Raw genomic sequence first — 20,379 nt, 5'->3', positions numbered from 1 at the left:
TTAGGGGGTGGTTTTTTAATATATGCTTTTTACTAAGTATATCATTCATTTATGACCATACATAAATAATAAATATATAGTCAAGGTTATGGACTTTTAAAATTAACATTCATAACATCATAACAGGGGTCCCATACATCACCCCTCCACCAACACCTTGCATTGTTATGAAAGATTTGTTACAAACTATTCAAGAGCATCGTCAAAATATCACTATCAACTATAGTCCCTATCTTACATTTGGTGCGTTTTTCCCCCAAGCCACCCTATTATTTTTTTAAAACACTTTTATTACAGAGGTTGTGAACTTATAAAACTACCATGCGTATGTGTAGAATTCCCATAGAATCCCCCTTCTCCAACACACCACATCATAGTGGAAGATTTGTTATTAGATTATGAGATAATAACATCAGACTATTACCACCAACCATGGTCCATAGTGGATATCTGGCATACTTTTTCGATACCTTTAGGGGGTATTTTTGAAAACTGTAGAAGGGATTAGGAGAATTCTAATATTTAGTGGGAGGGTCCAGGAATGTTGGATACCCTGCCCTGTGCACCACAATGCCAAATAATGAAGATCTGTCCCAGCCTTTCTTAAATCCTGCCTGACTAAACAAACCCTCTAAGATGCAAATCAGAGTACTTTATTTTTTGCAAGAAATTATGTGAAATGCCCAGTACATTAGGAAAAAGTAGCTACTGAGAGGGAAGTCTAAATGAAATACATTGTTTCTAAATTATGAATAATTTATTCCCTTTGGGCATTCTGTCTCCTTGATTGTATAATTGCTAAACTATAATATTGGAACAAATTGAAGAGTGAGAAATACTGGTTTTAATCTGATACTTGTGATTATTTACTTGTTATATTTACTTATTATTTGTTGATATTTACGTTATTATCCATGGTAGGCATCCCAGTGTCCCATGAGGTAAGAGCTGATATTATCTATAACAAGAAAAATGTCCTTGGAGGTACTTTTGAAGATCTGGCAACAATGGATATTATTTACTTTCTTATTTGGGGGTTATCATAATTTTTCTCCATGCTGAGAGTCTGTAGCTTTTCTAGGCATATTATCTCTATCTTAATTATGGTTATTTCCTTCCTTTTATTAAATGCACATAAGTCTGGTCTGGTGTCATTTTGTTAATATTATTCTTCATTCTACTGTCTTTTTGGTACTTCTGCATTTTTTATTTTCCTATATTTTTGCATGTGGAAGGACATTTGATCTTATTTTTCTTTTAAATCTAAATGAATTCATTTTAAGAAAGTGCAAGCATCTGCCTACTTCATTAGGATTAACATTGCAGTACATATGATTACATTTTAAATGACCTTTCATTTCTCCCTTATATTATAGCTAGAGCACTACATTTACTTTATTTTTTAATAATGTATATAAATAGGTTATATTATTTATGAATTTCATTTTAGGATAATAAATGGAGCCTTATAAAATATTTGCTTTTAAATGGCCTTTGCTTTGATAGAGTTGAAAACTACAGGGCAAAAGCAAAATCTGGTACATAGTGTTTAATAAATATTTGATATATAGATGGATAAAGCAAAAAAATGAAAGCTCAAGTCCCCATTGGTAGCTGAAGGAGACCACTGTTCCTAAAGCAAAGGAAGTGGGTTGGTGTGTCTCAACTATATATACATAGCTTAGAACAAAGTACAACAGCAAAATGTGAAGTCTTTCCAAATGGGAAAATGAGCCATTAAACTTCATACTTTTTTTAAGCTTTGGTCAACAAGTGCATCTTAATGCAGTAGATTTTATTGATTAATTCAGATGCTTACCATTCTTAATATTACCGTTGCCAATTACTGTGGCTGCTGACTCATTTATTACTTTTATTATTATAATTATTATTATTAATATTTCAGTGTTAAACTATATCATTTACCTATAGCATTCTGTATATACAAGGATGGAAAAGCAGCCTCTATATTAAAAACTATTTTTAAAAATTATGGTACATCTTCATTGCAGTTACTCAACATCCTAAAGTAACATAGGCCCTTCATTCCTTAAACATTCAAGTTAGCCAAGATTCCATGATGAGAAAGATGTAACGATGAAGGATGCTATTTGAGAAGGTAATATAGAAAAAGAAGATCTTATTTGCAAGACCCTAAAACAAGACTTCCAAATTTAACTTTCAAATTTAATTTTCATGATGTTGAATTTTTAACAGAGCATGACTTCAGGTTTCTTAGATCATTTTTGTGGTTGTGTTAATTAAATATATCATTCTGCTGCATTTTTGTAAGGTTATATGGTCTCTTCAGCATTATATTATTCTTCAAATTTCTTTAAAATATCTTCCATTACTTGTAAATTACTTTTTCTTGGGAACTGGATTCTCGAGTATTAAAAAGGCTTATTTATGTTCTCTTTCTCTAGTCTTCATAAACATTTGATTAACTGGAGTTTTTGCCATTAAATGTATCAATCACAAAACCTATAGCATTAACACTTTTTAAAAAATTGAACTTTATATAAAATTATAAAATATAATGGCTCAAGTGAGCATGTCCAATGTGATTCCCTTTCTGTTGCTAAAGAAATTATTTAATCATATTATGTAATAAAGATTTGAAAATCAAGGTTTCATTTGTTTAGAGTTCAGAATGTAAGGACAAGAGTAACAGAAAAGCTCCATTGAACCAAGACTATTAGACCAGAACTATTCTACGACTATTCATCTTGAGTGTTTGTGGAGTAAAAATTCAACTTTTTAACTGACAAGTAGAATGTTGTTAAAGTATTCGGTTGCTGAGTCATTGAACAATAATAAAGCTGAGTGTTTTACTAATGCAATGGAAATTCCTATTCTAGTGCAACAAAGGTGTTTTTCACATAATCCCCTGATTTCTACACCTTTGTGCCCTGTAGCTCTAGTTATCTATCTCATTTGTATACATTCCTTACGCATCCAGGCTTTTTTTCTGGACAGCAAGAATCCCAGGCCATTGTTGAATAGTTTTACCCAATGTTCCAAATGCATCAATGTAAATGTAACATCAAGAGATTTACATCTATCCAAATATCAATACATTTTTAGTCTGCTTTAATTTCCAAATGGTAGGCATTGTAACCGTTGTTAGGAACAAAGCATTTAACTTCGTTAAATAATACAGAAATTCCAAAAAGCATGTAAAATTGGTTCTCAAACTAGTAAGATATTGATAAGTATGGTTTCCATATAGTGCACAGCCCACTGCATTATAGTCTTGTTCACTGAGTTGTAGCTGGTTTAAGTAAAGGGTACCAACACTTTGGTGTCTGTAGCAGACTTTCACCGTAGTATCTCTGGATAACTCTATAGCTGTCAGAGTGAACTCTACATAGAAAGAATATACCGGAAGTCAGTTGGCTGCTGAGTGTGTTCTCCAAGATAACCCACACAAAGTCTGCCTGGAGACAGAACTGCAGTTGTTTATGTGTGTAATTGTGTATATATGAAAGTTTCTCCATTCCCAGGGTCCCAGTTAGCCACTTTACATATTTGTGGTGTGCTCTCAGACAACCCACACATTTCCTCCACACGTGATGAGGGTGCAACTTACTATGCTTTCCTGCTCTTTTATGCACTAATATCACAAGGGATAGTGCAGTTCATGGGAAAAATGGCATGAAGGAGGCATGGATGTCTTTTGTGAATTACTCTGCTAGATTGTAGTCAAAACCACCTTCAAATAGTGGTGGGGGGGCACTGCATTTCTTAGTAAGAACAGAAATAGCAAAAATCATAAATGTCCTTTGATGGATTACAAAATATGTAACTGATATAATTTATAGTTATATAATTAATAGATAACTTACATTTAAAACCCCAGCCTCTTTTATGGTTATAATATAATGGGATAATATATGCAAATTGTTATGTTTGGTCAGCTAAATGTTCAATAAATGTTAGCTATAGTTTAGTGTTGTGTTAGTATTTTGTCAGTAAAACATTTATAAAAGTAATCAAAATTATGGTTTGATTTTACAGCAACTTAATTTACAATTAAATTGCATCAGGTATTTTGGGATTTCTAGAAAATGTTCTTTAATTGCAATTTAATACAAATGGAAGGATTTGGTAAAGAATGCTTAATGTCTGTTTTTTAAAATTCATTAATCACTAATATTTAGATTCAAAATTTCTATCTTGATCCCCCTTGTTTTCCATGATTCCAAGTGTTACTCTTTAAATATGTTGGGATTGCTATGTAATCTTACATTTAGAACCCAAATAAATGTGGAGGTTGAATCAGAAGTCTTGAGACATCTAATAATTCTGTTGTCCCATCACCATTAGTCTACCTAAGATGCCCTCTATTAACTATTTCCTTTAGGCAAAAGCAGTCCTTCCCATTTTTTCCCCCTGAAGCATCACTAATAGCAAAGAAGAGAAACTATGAATTCCAGGGGATTGCTGGTGTATTGAAGTGCTGGCAGTAGTTAGACATTTCTTTGGAACAGAGTATTCAGTGTTCAGGTTATATTAATTCTGCATTCCAGGCCATAAAATTTCTGGGTTAATTTTAGTATCCAAGAGGTGTTTCAATTTATATATCACAAGTTAAATAAATCTCCTGGGCTTCTCTCCCTCCGAGATTTCAGTTTTAGGAGAATAGGATTAAAGCATATTCTTTAGTAACCCCCCTGATAGAATACTCCTTAAATATATACTGTAAATTTATCTTGTGAAATGGCTTAGCAGATCTGAAAACCTAATACATCTTGGAGGAAATGATACATGGAGAGGATCTGTAGTAAACTGGCTAGTTAGGAGGGCTTTGGGGTATGACAGAGTAGAGAGAGAGGTGTGCCAGAAAGGTGTGAATAAACTCTGTTCTGGTACCTTAATCAGGAGGGGAGGACCCAAGAAGGAGGGACAGAATGTGATCTCTTGAACCTCGGAACAGAAAGATGCCCTCTATTCCTCCTTAAGAAAATAGAAAACAAAATTTTATGTAAATGTTTCGATGTAAATTCTTTATAACTTAGCCTTTAATTCTTGTATCCTCTATTAGTTAACAGTTTAAGATCTGCTCTTTTTTATGTTTTTCTGCCTGTGTTGTGCAGCCAGGATGTGTCTCCTGGGTTGTCAGGAGATGATGTAGTTGTGTTCTTGTGCACTGGTACAAACTGTTTTCTCCAATTGACTATTGTTTTCTGTAGAGACTGACTTCTGTTTACCCAAACTGGTACAGTCTGATGTTTAGGCTTGGATGCCCCCTCTCAGCAGTCAAGGAGATGACATTCTGACTGATTAATTAAATATGTTTCATAACCTACTGTAGGAAAAGAGGGTGTGAGTGCATTATGCATTAGGATTTTTTTGTTTTTCACTGGCAATTAGAGAGGATGCCAATTTTGCTTTTGTTATGTTTTTTAAAAGATTATATTGTCTTTTTTAAAAGATACATAGATCACACAAAATGTTACTTTAAAAAATATGAGGTTCCCTTATACCACACTCTCAACCCCACCACTACTCTCACAACAATCTCTTTCATCACTGTGGCATATCCATTGCATTTGATGAGTACATTTTGGAGCACTGCTTCACAGCATGGATTATAATTTACGTTGTAATTTACGCTCTCTACCAGTCCATTCAGTGGGTGATGGCAGGATATATAATGTCCTGCATCTGTCCCTGCAATATTATTGAAGACAACTCTAAGTCCCGAAAATGCTCCCATATCATACCTCTTCTTCCCTCTACCTGCCCTCAGCAGCTGTCATGGCCACTCTATCCACATCAATGATACAAGTTCTTCCATTGCTAGAGTCACAATAATTCTATAGTAGAATACCAGTAAGTCCACACTAATCCATATTTTATTCCTCCATCCTGAGGACCCTGGGATGGCGATGTCCACTCCACCTCTAAATCAAGAGGGGCTTAGATCCCACATGGCTGATGGATGGGATTCTCCTGCTTACAGCTGTAGACTCTCTCGGTTCCCTGGTGTGGTGGTTGACCATCCTCACCTACCTGTTAGCGGACCTGAGTAAGTCCAACAAACTGGAGGGTAAATGTTGCAACTCCGCTGAGGCTCAGGGCCCAGCTGGCACATGGACAATCCAGAGATTCAAGTCTCCTGAACATGCACCAATCCCAGTGCCAGCCACAGGTACAGTAAAAGTGACAGAAGAAGCATATGTATAGAGGTCACACCTGAGTCCAACTCTATCACACTCAGGAACACAAATTCCAAAGTAGGGCCCACTGGCAAGGCACTGAACTCCAGAGCCATCTGCCATGACCATAGTACCTATGTATCTCCAAAGCCCTCAGGAGCCTGGGGTTCTATCTATTTTGACTATCTCTGGGATCCTGCTGAGACTTGGTGTAAGTGCATCCCCTCTGATGGCCTCCCAACTAATTTTGAAGTCTCTTAGCCATATAAACTCATTTGTCTTTACCATTTCCCCCTTTTATTCAAGATCTTTTTCTAGTTGCATCACCAGCTGGTGCTTGGTAGTAGTCCCTCGGTGCCAGGGAGGCTCATCGCTGATAGTCATGTCACATGCTGGGGAGAAGGTAATGCATTTATGTGCTGAATTTAGCTTAGAGAGTGGCAACGTTTGAGCAACATGGAGACTCTAAGGAGGTAACTCTTAGGTACCCTGCAGCTCCAAGCCTAGTTGAAATTTCAAGCACACAGGCTTACAATCATAGTCATCAGTTTCAAGGGTCCCTCATTGGACCACTCTTCTTCACCAATCTTTGCCCTTTCACTTGGGGGACTGCTGTAGAAAGAAGTTAATATTGTCTACTACCACAATAAACTTCCTGGTACTTTGTATATTTTAATATAAATTTGACTAGTTTTTTAAAAATCCATTTACCAGAGTCTACTTTACAGAGATGTGTATTTTGTTACTGTTTTTTTTTTTTTTCCCAAATGGTGAAAAATACAAGACTCCCATATACGTAAGGAAAAAACATTCATCAAATTAAAGAGGTAAAATTATATGGTAGCAGGACCTTGTGTAAAATATGTGAGGTACCCTTTCTTGGAGCCTCTGCTTAATGGAGGAACTCTGGAGCAATCAACAAAATATTTTTCTCCTTCCCCTAGATCTTCTGTTCTTCAAAGTTTTCATGGTCACATTTTTCTGGCATGAGAATAGAGGGTGGGGAGAGAGGATTAAGCTACTTCCTCTTTTGGGTATACACTGTGGTAACATGCTCTGGCTTTCTCATACTTAGTCTTTCAGACCCCTGGGCCAGCATCAGAATATACACTTGATCAAAATAATGATGAACTAAAATGGCAAATAAAAATACCCAGAAAAGATCTTTATTTGGTAATGATGTAACTTATAGCTAATGTGTTCCTGAGCTCCTTGTTTGCTTTCTGCTTTGATTGACATCTTGAGTCTCTGGAGACTCTCTTTCTCTACCAGCTATAGGGAAACAATGTCCTCAGGATGATGGAAAAGGCAGAAGAATTGTGGGTAACTAAAATTTATCAAAAGGCAAATTGCAAGGATAATCCAATATACTAAAAACATGCTTACAAGTGTTAGGGTGTTTAATTTACTTTACAGAAGATGCTTTGCTTTGTAAACTCTTGTCCACTGAGGGGCTCATTTAACTGTTAGTTCATTGAGGAAGAGCATCTTTCCTTGATTTCCCCCAAGCCTTGGGTCTAGGTGGGGTGTTAGTTATAGTAGTGCATGAAGTTTTTGCAAACACTGGTGATGGAGGGTTGACTGGCCTCAGCACACTCAGATGAGGGTCCCCCCTAAGTTGTTCTCTGGTAGTAGGAATCTCACCGGGTTGCTGGCAATCACAGAGCTGATAGGTAAAACTCAGGTCGAGGCCCTTGGCTTAAAGAATAAAATGCATCAATAATATTAGAAATGAACCCTGGATTAAACCCCGTAAAAGTGAGCTTGTGTTTCTGGGTCTATTCCCTCATTCATCAATAGCACGGAATGTACAGTGATGTCACTTAGGATATGCCTGGCCAATAACTTTCTTCTTTGGTGTATATTTCCACTTACTTGTAGGGCCAAGGAGATCTGTTGAAGAATGCCAAGAATGAAGCTATAGAAAACATGAAGCAGATCCAGCTTGCGTGCTTGTCCTGTGGACTGAGTAAAGGCCCCAGCGGCAGTGCAGATGCCAAGAATAAGCGCAGCCTGGAAGCGATAGAAGAGAAGGAAAGTGGTGAGGAGAATGGGAAGAGTGAGAAGTTGTGAGCTTGAGCAACATCCTCATGTTCACCATCCTTACTGTCAAGGACTCTGCCTTTCTTTCAGCTTGTAGAAATTCACAGGATGACCTCCATAGGGTGTTGGTCATAAACAGATATGTTCACAATGTCAGTATTTTAATGCAGTTAATTTATCTAAGTTAAAAACTTTAGTAGTAGTGTTTTGAAATCTAGATGTGTACGTGTGTGTGTGTGTGTGTGTGAGAGAGAGAGAGAGAGAGAGAGAGAGAGAGAGAGAGAGAAATCCTGTAAAAATCTGTGTTGCGTTATTCATTTGGTAAGTTATTCCTTTATTGTTTTGGGACAGACTTGTTAATTTGAAATTCTAAAGAGCACTTAATGTAACCTGGTATCATGTTTAATTTTACTTCTCTGCCTTTGTCATTTAATTTAGAGATCTTAGTATAGCTTACTATTGAAAGAACCTAAATTTATTAATGCATAGATGTTCTGATAGTTTAAATATATATTAGAAAAAAATTCCTAAAAATCACAGTAGATATAAAAGTAAGTGAAAGATCAGAATTCTGGAAAGATCAACAAAATCATTCCTTCAGTTAATGAATTCTTTAAAATATTTATTAAATGAAATCAATTTTTAGAAAGTTTTATAGTAGTTCACTAAACAGATCTGATTTCAGAGGAAAAGTTGCTCATAAGTGAATTTATACCCAGCTATGAAACACTGATGAAATACTGCGCTTTAAACTTAGGAAATTCTGAATCACAGGTGTGAACTTGTTGTAATTAAGATTCTGACCTTACAATAATATTCAGTTATGCAGTTTTAGGCTTGAGATTTGTAGAAAGGTTTCATTCTTTCAAACTCAGAGTCTAGCAATCGTTTTTCTGTAATAGCCATGGGCAGCTAAGAGATCTTAGTGTTGAATGGCTTTAATTTAGAGTACTAAATTTAAAGTTATTGTTCAAACAATACTATATCATCATGTTGAGCAAATATAATTTCTGTGAGTCAAATAACGTCTTCATGATGATTTAAAACTACTTGATTATAAAACACCTGTAATAATTTTAACATACAAAAAACACATACACACAAAGAGGAAATGACCAATTAGGGTACATTTAAAATTGCATCTAGTTCATTTTCATCCCAATGTCTTCATAAAGTACTTGAGTATGATGTTTGTTACCTCCAACAGAACTAAATGTTCTATGGTTATGAAAGAATATATTTATTTAAGGCATTGCTTTTATTTTGAAAAGCTTCTTAATTAATTTGATTAACAAATATGCTAATTTAGGGAAACTTAGGGAAGATAATTGTTGAAATTTTACAAATTAAAAAATCTTCTATAGCTAACTGTATTAAGTTAGTCCTGACTTCTTCTTAACACTATTATGTTCATGTTGCACATTACTGAAAGAGTAAAGATATGATACAACACTTTTATTGTTCCCTTTATTTTGATTTCATTGAAAAAGTAAAGACAATATAAATGGGTTATTATATCAAAAATATCTTAAAAGCTTTACTATTTCCAGGGCCCAAATATGATGCAATTACTCCCTGGTTATAAACGGGGCACTTTGGGAGGTACATGAGCTCCTTTTGTGGCAACTTTCCAATAGGACTACAATGGCCTGAAAAATTTCATTACCCCTTAACAATGCCTAACCTGCTGGTGGAAAGAATAGCAGAATGCAGACATCTAAGCCCCTCAAGATGAAAAAGAGGTGATTCAGACAGAAACAAAACCTGCCTTACATAGGCCAATTGGTTGTTCTCACCTGAGGACCTCTTCACTGCCCTCAGTTCTACTTGGGGAATTCCATGCTTTGGTGAGAGGATATAGGAGAGAAATGAGATGGAAGGGTGGGAAGAAAGAATAAAGGGTGGTAAACTCTCAAAGAACCTTTGATTGTATTAATCACTTTGTTACTTCACGCGTGAATTCAATCCTTGGAAATGGCTTCCCTAGTTCATTTCATTTGTGCTTGAGTTCCACTCACTGGCTTGAGACCTATCCACATACTCTTGAGAACAAGGGTATGGATTCTACCTCCTCTAATGCTATGTCTGGCGGTGGGTTGTCAGCCATCTGTGCTCCATTCCACTGGGTAGATAGGGAACGGGGTGAGGGGCAGGGAGGAGCTTTAGTCTCTGAGAGTGAAGCTGTTGAAAAAGACAAGGTCCTCTTGATGGTAGTGCCTCTGGATGGAATAAAACAAAGCATTTTATTTATTGTGGCTCCGCTACATTGTTACATTCCGAAGGTGTCTGCTTCCTTTCCAGACTTGAGTTGCAGTGGAATGAAAGCCCCCTTCTAACCACTTAGCTTTTAGAAATACTTGATGAACAGTGTGGTAAATAGTTATTCTTTTCTTATTTATTTTTATCTCATGACAGAGATTTGAAGAGGGGTTTGTAGGTGTTATTGGCATCATTTCCCAGGTGAGAAAGCCCAAGGCCATTGACATAGTGTTGGGAAGAATTGATTTGAATTCAGGTCTGTCTGATTTTATGTTCAAGAATATTCAGTGATTTTGATTTTAAATGTAATACACTAGACTATTAATTCTTTTATTAATACTTTCCTTAGAAATTCTTTCTAAGCACAAATGAAGAGCTTTTCATTTTTTTTCTGATAAGAAAATATTAATGACCAATATAAAGTGCAAAAATGGTAAAATGTATAAAAGAAAACAAAAATCACTCATTATTAGCATTTTGATTTATACCCTTCAGTCACTCTTTAGAGTTTATATATACATCCATTCTTAACCAAAATAAGACCCTATTATATAAACGATTTTGTAAGAGGCTTTAAAAACCTTTAACAATATCATGGGTATCTTTCCATGTCAGTAAATATTTATGTGCATTGTTGGCCCTGGCCTTTGGACTGTATCCAGTCCATAGAAGGCATGTTGTATTTAGCCACAAAAAATTTTTAACCAATAGCCAACTTTCTGAAAATCAGGTGATTTAAATAAATTCAGTTTTCTCCTTCTTTTTAAAAAATTACAGATTCTGACAACACTAGATCTTCCCTGCTTCTTCCTTTGCATCAACTGAGCTATGTAATTGGCTCTCTCTCTAAATGGGGCATATGTTGTCCAGACAGCCAAAAAACCTCTCCACTCATTTATGTTCTGTCTGTCCCTGTGAATATCTGAGGTTGTGATTCTTGATTCAAATCATTATTTATAATCATTACATAATACTTTATGTGGATTGCAATATATACTAACAAAGGCCCTATTGTTAGACTTTACCCCCTTAATTTCTTGTTATCAGTATTGCAGGATTAGTGAACTGGAAGAAAGGGCATCTGAAATTGAACACACAGAAGACCAGAAGAGAAAATAATGGAAAATTTGAACAGGGTCTCAGATAACTGAATGACAGCATGAGACAAACAAACATACTTATCAGAAGGAGAAGAGAAGGGAAAAGGAGCAGATTTGAGGAAATAATGATAGAAAATTTCCCAACTCTTTTGAAAGACAGAGGTATCCATATTCAAAAAATGCAACATACTCCAATCTGAATAAATCTGAATAGATCTACTCTGCAACACATACTAATTGGAAAGTCAAATGCTAGAGATAAGGAGAGAACTCTGAAAGTGACAGAAAAGTGATTCACCACAAAGGATGCCCAATAAGATTAAGTGCTGATTTCTTATCAAAAACCATGGAGGCTAGAAGGCAGTGGTATGACATATTTAAGATACTATAAGAGAAAAACTGCCAGTCAAGAATCTTATAACTGGTAAAACTGTCCTTCAAAAATTAAGGTGAGTTTAGAATACTCCCAGATAAACAGAAACTGAGAGTGTTCATCACCAAGAGACCAGCCTTAAAAGAAACATTAAAGGGAGTGCTACAGTATGAAAAGGAAAGACAGGTTAGAAAGTATATTAGTCAGCAAAATACCAGAAATCTATTGGCTTTCGTAGAGGGTATTTATTTGGGGTAGAAGCTTACAATTACCAGGTCATAAAGCATACATTACTTCCTTCACCAAAGTCTGTTGCAATGTGTTGGAGCAAGATGGCTGCTGACATTCAGCTTTCTTCTTCCCCTTAAGTCTCTGGGGTTCCAGCTTCTTCCAATATCTGCTGTAGGTGGGGATATGTCTTGTCTCTCTCCCGGGGCTCACTTTTCTCCAGGCTCAACTGCTCTGCTCTCTCCCATGTGTTTACTACCTGGGCTCCAGTTCAAAACCCCCACTAATTCCTTGCCTTGTCATTTTTTCTGTGAGTCCCTGTCCACCAAGGGGGTGGGGATGCAACATCCTACTGACACAGCCCAATTAAAGCCTTAATCATTATTTATCCAAGTAAAAGCAAAAACTCTGAATCCTATACAATCTAATATGCCCAGACCAGTTCACAAACATAATCCAATATCTATTTTTGGAATTCATAAGCAATATCAAATTGCTACAGAAAGGATCAGAAGATAGTCTAGAAAGTAAGATTATCAGTAAAAATAACTAAATGTGTAAAAACAGTGGTGAAAATAATATATGACAGATAAAACACAAAGGACCCATTGGGTGAAGTACGTACTGCCTTTACAGTAATAACATTGAATATGAATGGATTAAACTCCACACTCAGAAAACACAGACTGGTAGGATGGATAAAAAAATATGAGCCATCTATATGCTATCTATTAGAGACCCATGTTAGACCCCAGGATACAAATAGGTTGGAAGGGAAAGGCTGGAAAAAGATATTTTACACATACAGCAACCCAAAAAAAAAGCTAGAGTAGCTATACTAATATTGGGGAAAAAATAGACTTCAAAAGCAAAGTTGTTATAAGAGACATAAAAGGATATTATATATTATTAAAAGAGGCAATTCACCCAGAAGAAATAACAATCATAAATATCTATTCACCTAACCAGGGTGCCCCCAAATATGTGCAGCAAATGCTGGCAAAACTGAAGGGAGAAATAATTGTTGGAGACTTCAATACACTGCTCATATCTGTAGATAAAATATTTTGACAGAAGATCAATAAGGAAATAGAGAAATTGAACAATTAGATAAATAAACTAAATCTAACAGGCATATACAGAACAACGAACCATTAAACAGCAGGATACACATTCTTCTCAAGTGCTCATGGATCATTCTCCAGGATAGAACACATGTTGGGTTACAAAACCGGTCTCAATAAATATAAATAAATTCAAAATGATTGAAATTATAAATGCACTTTCTCTGATCATAGTTGTATGAAGCTGAGAGCCAATAACAGGTGGAGGACTGGAAAATGCACAAAAGAATGGAGGTTAAGCAATACAGTCTTAATCAATGGATCAAAGAAGAAATTGCAAGAGAAATTGGTAAGTAGATTGGGATAAATGAAAATGAGTATACAACATATCAAAATCTCTGGGATGCAGCAAAGGCAGTGCTGAGAGGAAAATTTATAGCACTAAATGCCTACATTAAAAAAAGGAAGAAAACTAATCCCAAAGCAAGCAGAAGGTAAAAAAAACAAAGACCAGAGCAGAAATGAAATTGAGAACAACAACAACAACAAATAGATAGGATCAACAAAACCAACAGTGCTTTTTTGAAATGATCAACAAAATCAACAAACCTTTAGTTAAACTGACAAAGCAAAAAATAGATAAGTTGCAAATAAATAAAATTAGAAATGAGAGGGGGACATTATTACTGACCTTACAGAAATAAGAGAAATCATAAGAGGATACTATGAAAACTGTATGCCAATGAACCAGACAACATAGACGAAATGGACAAATTCCTAGAAACAAATGGACAACCTACACTGACCTTAGAAGAAATAGAATACCTCAAACCAATCACAATGAAAGAGATTGAAATAGTCATCAAAAACCTCCCCAAAATGATAACCCCAGGATCAGGCAGCTTCACAGGTGAATTTTACCCATCATTCAAAGAAGATTTAAAACCAATCCTGCTAACACTCTTCCAAAAAATTGAACAGGATGGACTGCTACCAAACTCATTATATGAAGCTGACATCATCCTAATATCAAAGTCAGATAATGATACTAAGAACAAAGAAAATTACAGACCCATTTACCTAATGAATATAGATGTAAAAATCCTTAACAAAATACTTGCTAATTGAATCCCAAAGCACATTTAAATAATTATTCATCATGGTGAAGTAGGTTTCATCCCAGGTATGCAAAGGTGGTAAAATCTATCAGTGTAATAGTCACCATATTAATAATTGGAAGAAGAAAAATCACATGGTCATCTCAATTGATGCAAAAAAGACATTTGACAAAATACAGCATCCTTTCTTGGTAAAAACACTTCAAATGATAGGGATATAAGTAAACATTCTCAACACGATAAAGGGTATATATGAAAAAAACACAGCTGACATTGTAGTCAACAGTGAAAGCCTGAAAGCTTTCCCACTGAGATTGGGAACAAGATAAGGATGCCCACGGTCACCACTGTTGTTCAATATTGTGCTAGAATTTCTAGCTAGAGCATTTAGGCTAGAAAAAGAAATAAAAATTATCCAAATTGGAAAGGAAGAAATAAAACTTTTGCTATTTATAGATGATATAATCCTACGCATAGAAAGTACCAAAAATTTACAACAAAACTAAACTGCTAATAAATGAGTTCAGCAAAAATCAGTAGTGTTTCTATATGATAGTAATGAGCAATCTGTGGAAAAGGTAAGGAAAAAATTCCATTTACACCAGTGACTGAAGGACTCAAATATTTAGGAATAAATTTAACCAAGGATGTAAAGGATCTATTTTCAGAAAACTATAAAACATTGCTAAAAAATTTAAAAATGACCTAAATAAATGAAAGGACATTCCAGATTCATGGTTTGTAAAACTAAATATCAGTAAGACATCAGTTCTATCCAAATTGATGTACAGATTTCAATGCAATCCTGATGAAAATGGAAAAGCCAATTATCAAATTTATTTGGAAGGGTAAGGGGCCCTGAATAACCAGAAATAGCTTTAAAAAGAACAAAGTTTCAGAACTCTTACTTCCTGACTTTAAATCATATTACTTTGTTACAGTGGTAAAAAGAGCATGGTACTATAGACACTTAGACCAATGGAACTGAATTGGGAGTTCAGAAATACACCCTCACATCTATGGTCAAGAGATTTTCCCCCGCCTGAGGTGGCTCCCTCATCTGTTTGCTTGTTGTTTTTGCTCATTTGTTTGTGCTTTTTGTCTGCTTGTTGTTTCTTTAGGAGGCACCAGGAATTGAACTTGGGACCTCTCCTGTGGGACTCGGGTGCTCGATGGCTTGAGCCACATCCACTCCCTGCTCATTTGTTTTTGTTTGTTGTCTGCTCGGTGTATCCTCATTGTCTGCTTGTTGTCTGCTCATTTCTTGCTCATTGTTTTTGCTTGTTGTCTGCTTGTTATTTTTTCTCATTGTTTGCTCATTGTCTGTTTTTCTTTTTTTCTTCAGGAGGGACTGGTAACCAAACCCAGGACCTCCCATGTGGGAAGCGGGGTGTTCAGCTGCTTGAGCCACATCTACTCCCCTAGTCAAGTGATTTTGACAGGACTGTTTAATCCAACCCATGTGGGTCATAACAGTCTATTCAACAAATGGTGCTGGGAAGACCAGATAGTCATATCCAAAAGAAAGAAAGAGGACTCCTACCTATCTCATACGTTACATAAAAATTAACTCAAAATGGATCAAAGGCCTAAAAATAATAGAAAAATCCATAAAATCCTAGAAGAAAATGTAGGGAATCGCCTTCAAGATCTTGTGGTGGGTGGTGGTTTCTTAAACACTGGCACCCAAGCACAAGCAACAAAAGTAAAAAATGGATAAATGGGACCTCCTCAAAATCAGTCTTTTGTTCTTCAAATGACTTTGTTAAGAAAGTGAAAAGATATCTTACTCAATGGGAGAAAATATTTGGAAACCGTATGTCCAATAAAGGTTTGATTTCTGTGTTTTATAAAGAGATCATATAAGTCAATGATAAAAAGACCAGCAACCCAATTAAAAAATGGGAAAAAAACTTAAATAGACATTTTTCCAAAAAGGAAATACAAATGGTCAAAAAGCACCCGAAAAGATGGTCAACACCACTAGCTATTAGGGAAATGCAGATCAAAACTATGATGAGATATTATTCTCACTTATTAAAATAGCCATTTTTTTTTTAAAGGCAGAAAATAAGTGCTGGAGAGGATGTGGAGAAATAGGAATACTCCTTCACTGTTGGTGAGAATGTAGAATTGTGGCAGACAGTTTGGTAGTTTCTCAGGAAGCTAAATATATAACTGCCATATCATCTAGTAATTCCACTACTAGGAATCTATTCAGAAGAACTGAAAGCAAGGACATGAACTGACATTTGCACACCAATGTTCATAGTGACATTATTCATAATTGCCAAAAGATGGAAACAACCCAAGTATGCATCAATGAATGGATAAACAAAATGTGGTATATGCATATGATGGAAAACTATTCAGCTGTAAGAAATGAAGTCGTGATACATATGACAGCATGGATGAACCTTGAGGACATTATGTTGAGTGAAATAAGCCAGACACAAAAGGACAAATATTGTGTGGTCTCACTAATATGAACTAAATATAATGAGTAAACTCATGGAGTTAAAATCTAGAGTATAGGTCACTAGGAGATCAAATGAGGGTTGAGAAGGGAGGCTGATGCTTAATGTATGTAGAATTTTTAATTAGGTTGATTGTGTCAGGAAATGGATAGGGTTGACGGAAACACATTATAGTGAGTAACTAATACCACTGATTTATAAATGTAAGGGTTGCTGAAAGGGGTAGTCTAGGGATGTAAATGTCAATAGAAAGAAAGCTAGAGGAGATCTTGGGCTTATATAACATTGTGAGCTGGGTGGTGGATAATAGTATTAATACAAGAATGTTCTTCTATGAACTAGAACAAATGTATACCACTGTTTCAAGGTGTTAAGAATATCATGAAACATGGGAAAAATACAACTAATGTAACTTATGGACTATAGTTAACAGTAATATTACAGTATTTTTGCCTTAGTGGCAATGAAGGTAATATGTCATTGCTAAGGGTCAACAATATGGGAGTATAAGGGAGCAAGGTATTTTTCTTTCTGGAATAAGGAAAACGTTCTGAAATTGACTGAGGTGATAACAACTCAACTCTTGATATAACTGAGAGCCACTGAATGTATACTTCGGATGGACTGTACAAGGTACAGTGGTAGGTGATGGATTGTGGTCAATAGTACAAATATGAGAACTTTTTCACATGAATTATAATAAATATACAGTACTAATACTTGTTAATACGTGTTAATAATACAGTGGTTTATGGGGAAAATATTCCTAATATAAGCTATAGACTATAGTTAATAGTAATATTTGGATGTTCTTTTATCAATTGTAACAAATGTTCCACAACAATGCCAGGTGTTGGTAGTGGAGTGGTTTTTGGGAATCCTATATGTTATGCATGACGGTTGTCTTATAAATTCACAACTCCTTTAATTTAAAAAAAAGTGTGACATAAGAATACTTTTGGGAGTGATGTATATTGTCATTACCTTGAGTGTAGTGATGGTTTCATATATGCATAGATATGTAGAAATTTAACAGTATACTTAACGTATGAGCAGTTAATTGTATGGAATTATACCTCAATTAAGCTGTTAAAAATAGACAGTAGTGTTTTTAATGTTAATAATAATATCGAGGCTGTCTTATTTCTCTTCATTTATAAGTAATCTTTCCCCTTGCCTGTATGTTAGCTGTTTGTTTTTGATGTTCAAGACTTTGCCTCTACCTAACTTCTGTTAGTTCACTTTATCTGGGAAATAGTGAGTTTGTAGAGTTAGGTGCTTTTTGGTTATAAGTTTTCTTTTCATATTTTAGAGTGTGTGTGCACTTGTGCATATCTTTACAAACACATTTGTTTTTGTTGCACCTGCTCTGATCTCTTTAGGAACAGCAGTTGGCCATATCATCGTCATGCCCTTTCCCTCGTCTTTTCTGTAATCATGCTATTTTTTGCACTTTTCTTTGTTTCCTGGGAAGTTTTCTTTTGTTTTTACAACACAAATTCAATTTTATACCTTGTCAATTTTGCTTTTTTTCTCTTTTAATAAACGTTAATGTTTGATCATATTTTCATTTCAAAGCATTTCTTCATCTCATTCAGCACTTTAAATTCCTGCATGCCTCTCAGATAACTTTGTTTCCCTTATGATCTGTTGTCTGAACAATCTTTACTAGTTAATATTTATTGTGTTTTCTATGTACTAAATATTGTACTAAACACTGACACACATAATCTCATTTAGTTCTCAAAACAATCTTATAAAATTGATATTATTATTACCCCCAACTGAGGCTTAGAGAATCTTCCAGTTATTTATTGCTGCAAAGCATCCCAAAATCTAATGGTTTAAACATCAAGAACATTTGTTTGTTCACTCGCTTTCCATTTGGGTATGGCTTATCAGGAGGACTCAACTCTGCTCAACTTGGCCTCAGAAGGAGTGATTTGAAGGTTAGGCATGCGAATCATTTGAAGGCTGGCAGTGGATGCTGACTGTTGGCTGGAAGACCTTCAAGGGGCCCCTGCAAGTGGCCTGGCTTGCCGCATAACATGCTGGCTGGGTTCCAGGGATGAGTGGTTGCTAGAGAGAGTGAGCTAGGAGAAGCCAAATCACCTTTTATGAACTAGCCTTCTAAGTCACATGGCATTATTTTCACTACATTATCTTCAGTGAAGCAGCCATAAAGCCCACCCAAAGAGTATCAAGGAGGAGAGGTTGGATAGACTCCAACTCTTGATGGAGTGTGGTAAAGTTCTGGCACAGATGGAAGCCAGAAATATTGCTATTGCCATCTTTGAAAATTACAGTCTTCAACAGAGAAACTAAGTCACTTTCCCAAGGTCCCATGTCAGTAATAGAGCTAGAATTTTTTTTCACAGAAATCAAGTCTTCTTAAATTTTATTGTATATAAAGGAGGTGCTTTCTCAAATTTTCTTAAGAATTATAAGTATGATCTTCTATGACTCCTATGTTATGGTCACATTCCGTTATATTATAGGCTCTGTAGCATAGTCTCTCCCTTTAAGTTACAGAATCTTTTCATAAGGTCCATCCTGATTTTTTTTTCCTGATTTCTCTTGTGACATTTATCCAAACCTGGTATTTTCTTAAGAAATGGTAAGGGTTTATTCTTGTTAGATTTCCTCACTTCCAGCTTGGACATTGTTAAAAAACCTCCACTTAAAATTTAAAGTAAGGGAAGTGGACTTGGCCCAATGGATAGGGCATCTGCCTACCATATGGGAGGTCCGCGGTTCAAACCCCAGGCCACCTTGACCCGTGTGGAGCTGGCCCATGTGCAGTGCTGATGCACACAAGGAGTGCCCTGCCACGCAGGGGTGTCCCTGCGTAGGGGAGCCCCACACGCAAGGAGTGCGCCCCATAAGGAGAGCCACCCAGTGTGAAAGAAAGTGCAGCCTGCCTAAGAATGGTGCCGCACACAACGGAGAGCTGACACAACAAGATGATGCAACAAAAAGAAACACAGATTCCCAGTGCCTCTGATAAGGATAGAAGCAGCCACAGAAGAACACATAGTGAATGGACACAGAGCAGACAACTGGGAGGGATAAGTTTTTTAAAAAAATATTTAAAGTGAGAGTATAAATCTTTGACTTTAAGCTGTAGGATCTGGTGTTACTTATTTGGTGATCTGGTTATCTGAGGAATAAGGACTTGAGACTTAGAAAAGTGAATTTCTGTTCCAATTACTAATAAAAAGACAGCTGTGTGGTATTTAAAGAGAATGGTATTTTACATGATTTTATTAATTTCATTCCCAAATGATGTAGTGTTTTATCTGCAATGAACTTGTGTTTCAGGCCAGGTTTTGGAATCTTCATTTAACTGTTGAGGAAACCAAGGAATACTTCTTTGTCTAGTGAGTTCTAGCAATTACACTTCCTGACTCTGTTTAGGAACTTTTCATTCTCTTACAGGAATTTTAGCAGTATCTTGTCAACAGATAAAGGAAACCAGAATATAAGTTAATTGGAATATATTTAGGTGATAGTTGATGTAAGCTCACACTTAAGGGAGTTTCTTGGTGATCAT

At 35.8% G+C, this 20,379-nt stretch overlaps 1 protein-coding gene across 6 annotated transcripts in view; it reads left to right on the top strand.

Annotated features, from left to right (window-relative positions):
- Nucleotides 1-9,659, top strand: part of PLCL1 (phospholipase C like 1 (inactive)) — a 355,116-nt gene extending 345,457 nt beyond the window's left edge. For all 6 annotated transcript variants that reach the window (XM_004468466.4, XM_071216208.1, XM_071216209.1 and 3 more), the window contains one exon: nt 8,046-9,659. In XM_004468466.4, the coding sequence (XP_004468523.1) occupies nt 8,046-8,237 (192 nt within the window). In that variant the 3' untranslated portion in view covers nt 8,238-9,659. The remainder of the gene's footprint in view (nt 1-8,045) is intronic.
- The last annotated feature ends 10,720 nt before the right edge of the window (nt 9,660-20,379 follow it).

The sequence above is a fragment of the Dasypus novemcinctus genome, chromosome 7 (genome assembly GCF_030445035.2).
Source record: "Dasypus novemcinctus isolate mDasNov1 chromosome 7, mDasNov1.1.hap2, whole genome shotgun sequence".
Taxonomy (NCBI): domain Eukaryota; kingdom Metazoa; phylum Chordata; class Mammalia; order Cingulata; family Dasypodidae; genus Dasypus; species Dasypus novemcinctus.
Note: the sequence above shows the minus strand (reverse complement) of the source record. Positions and strands in the feature narration are given on the sequence as shown.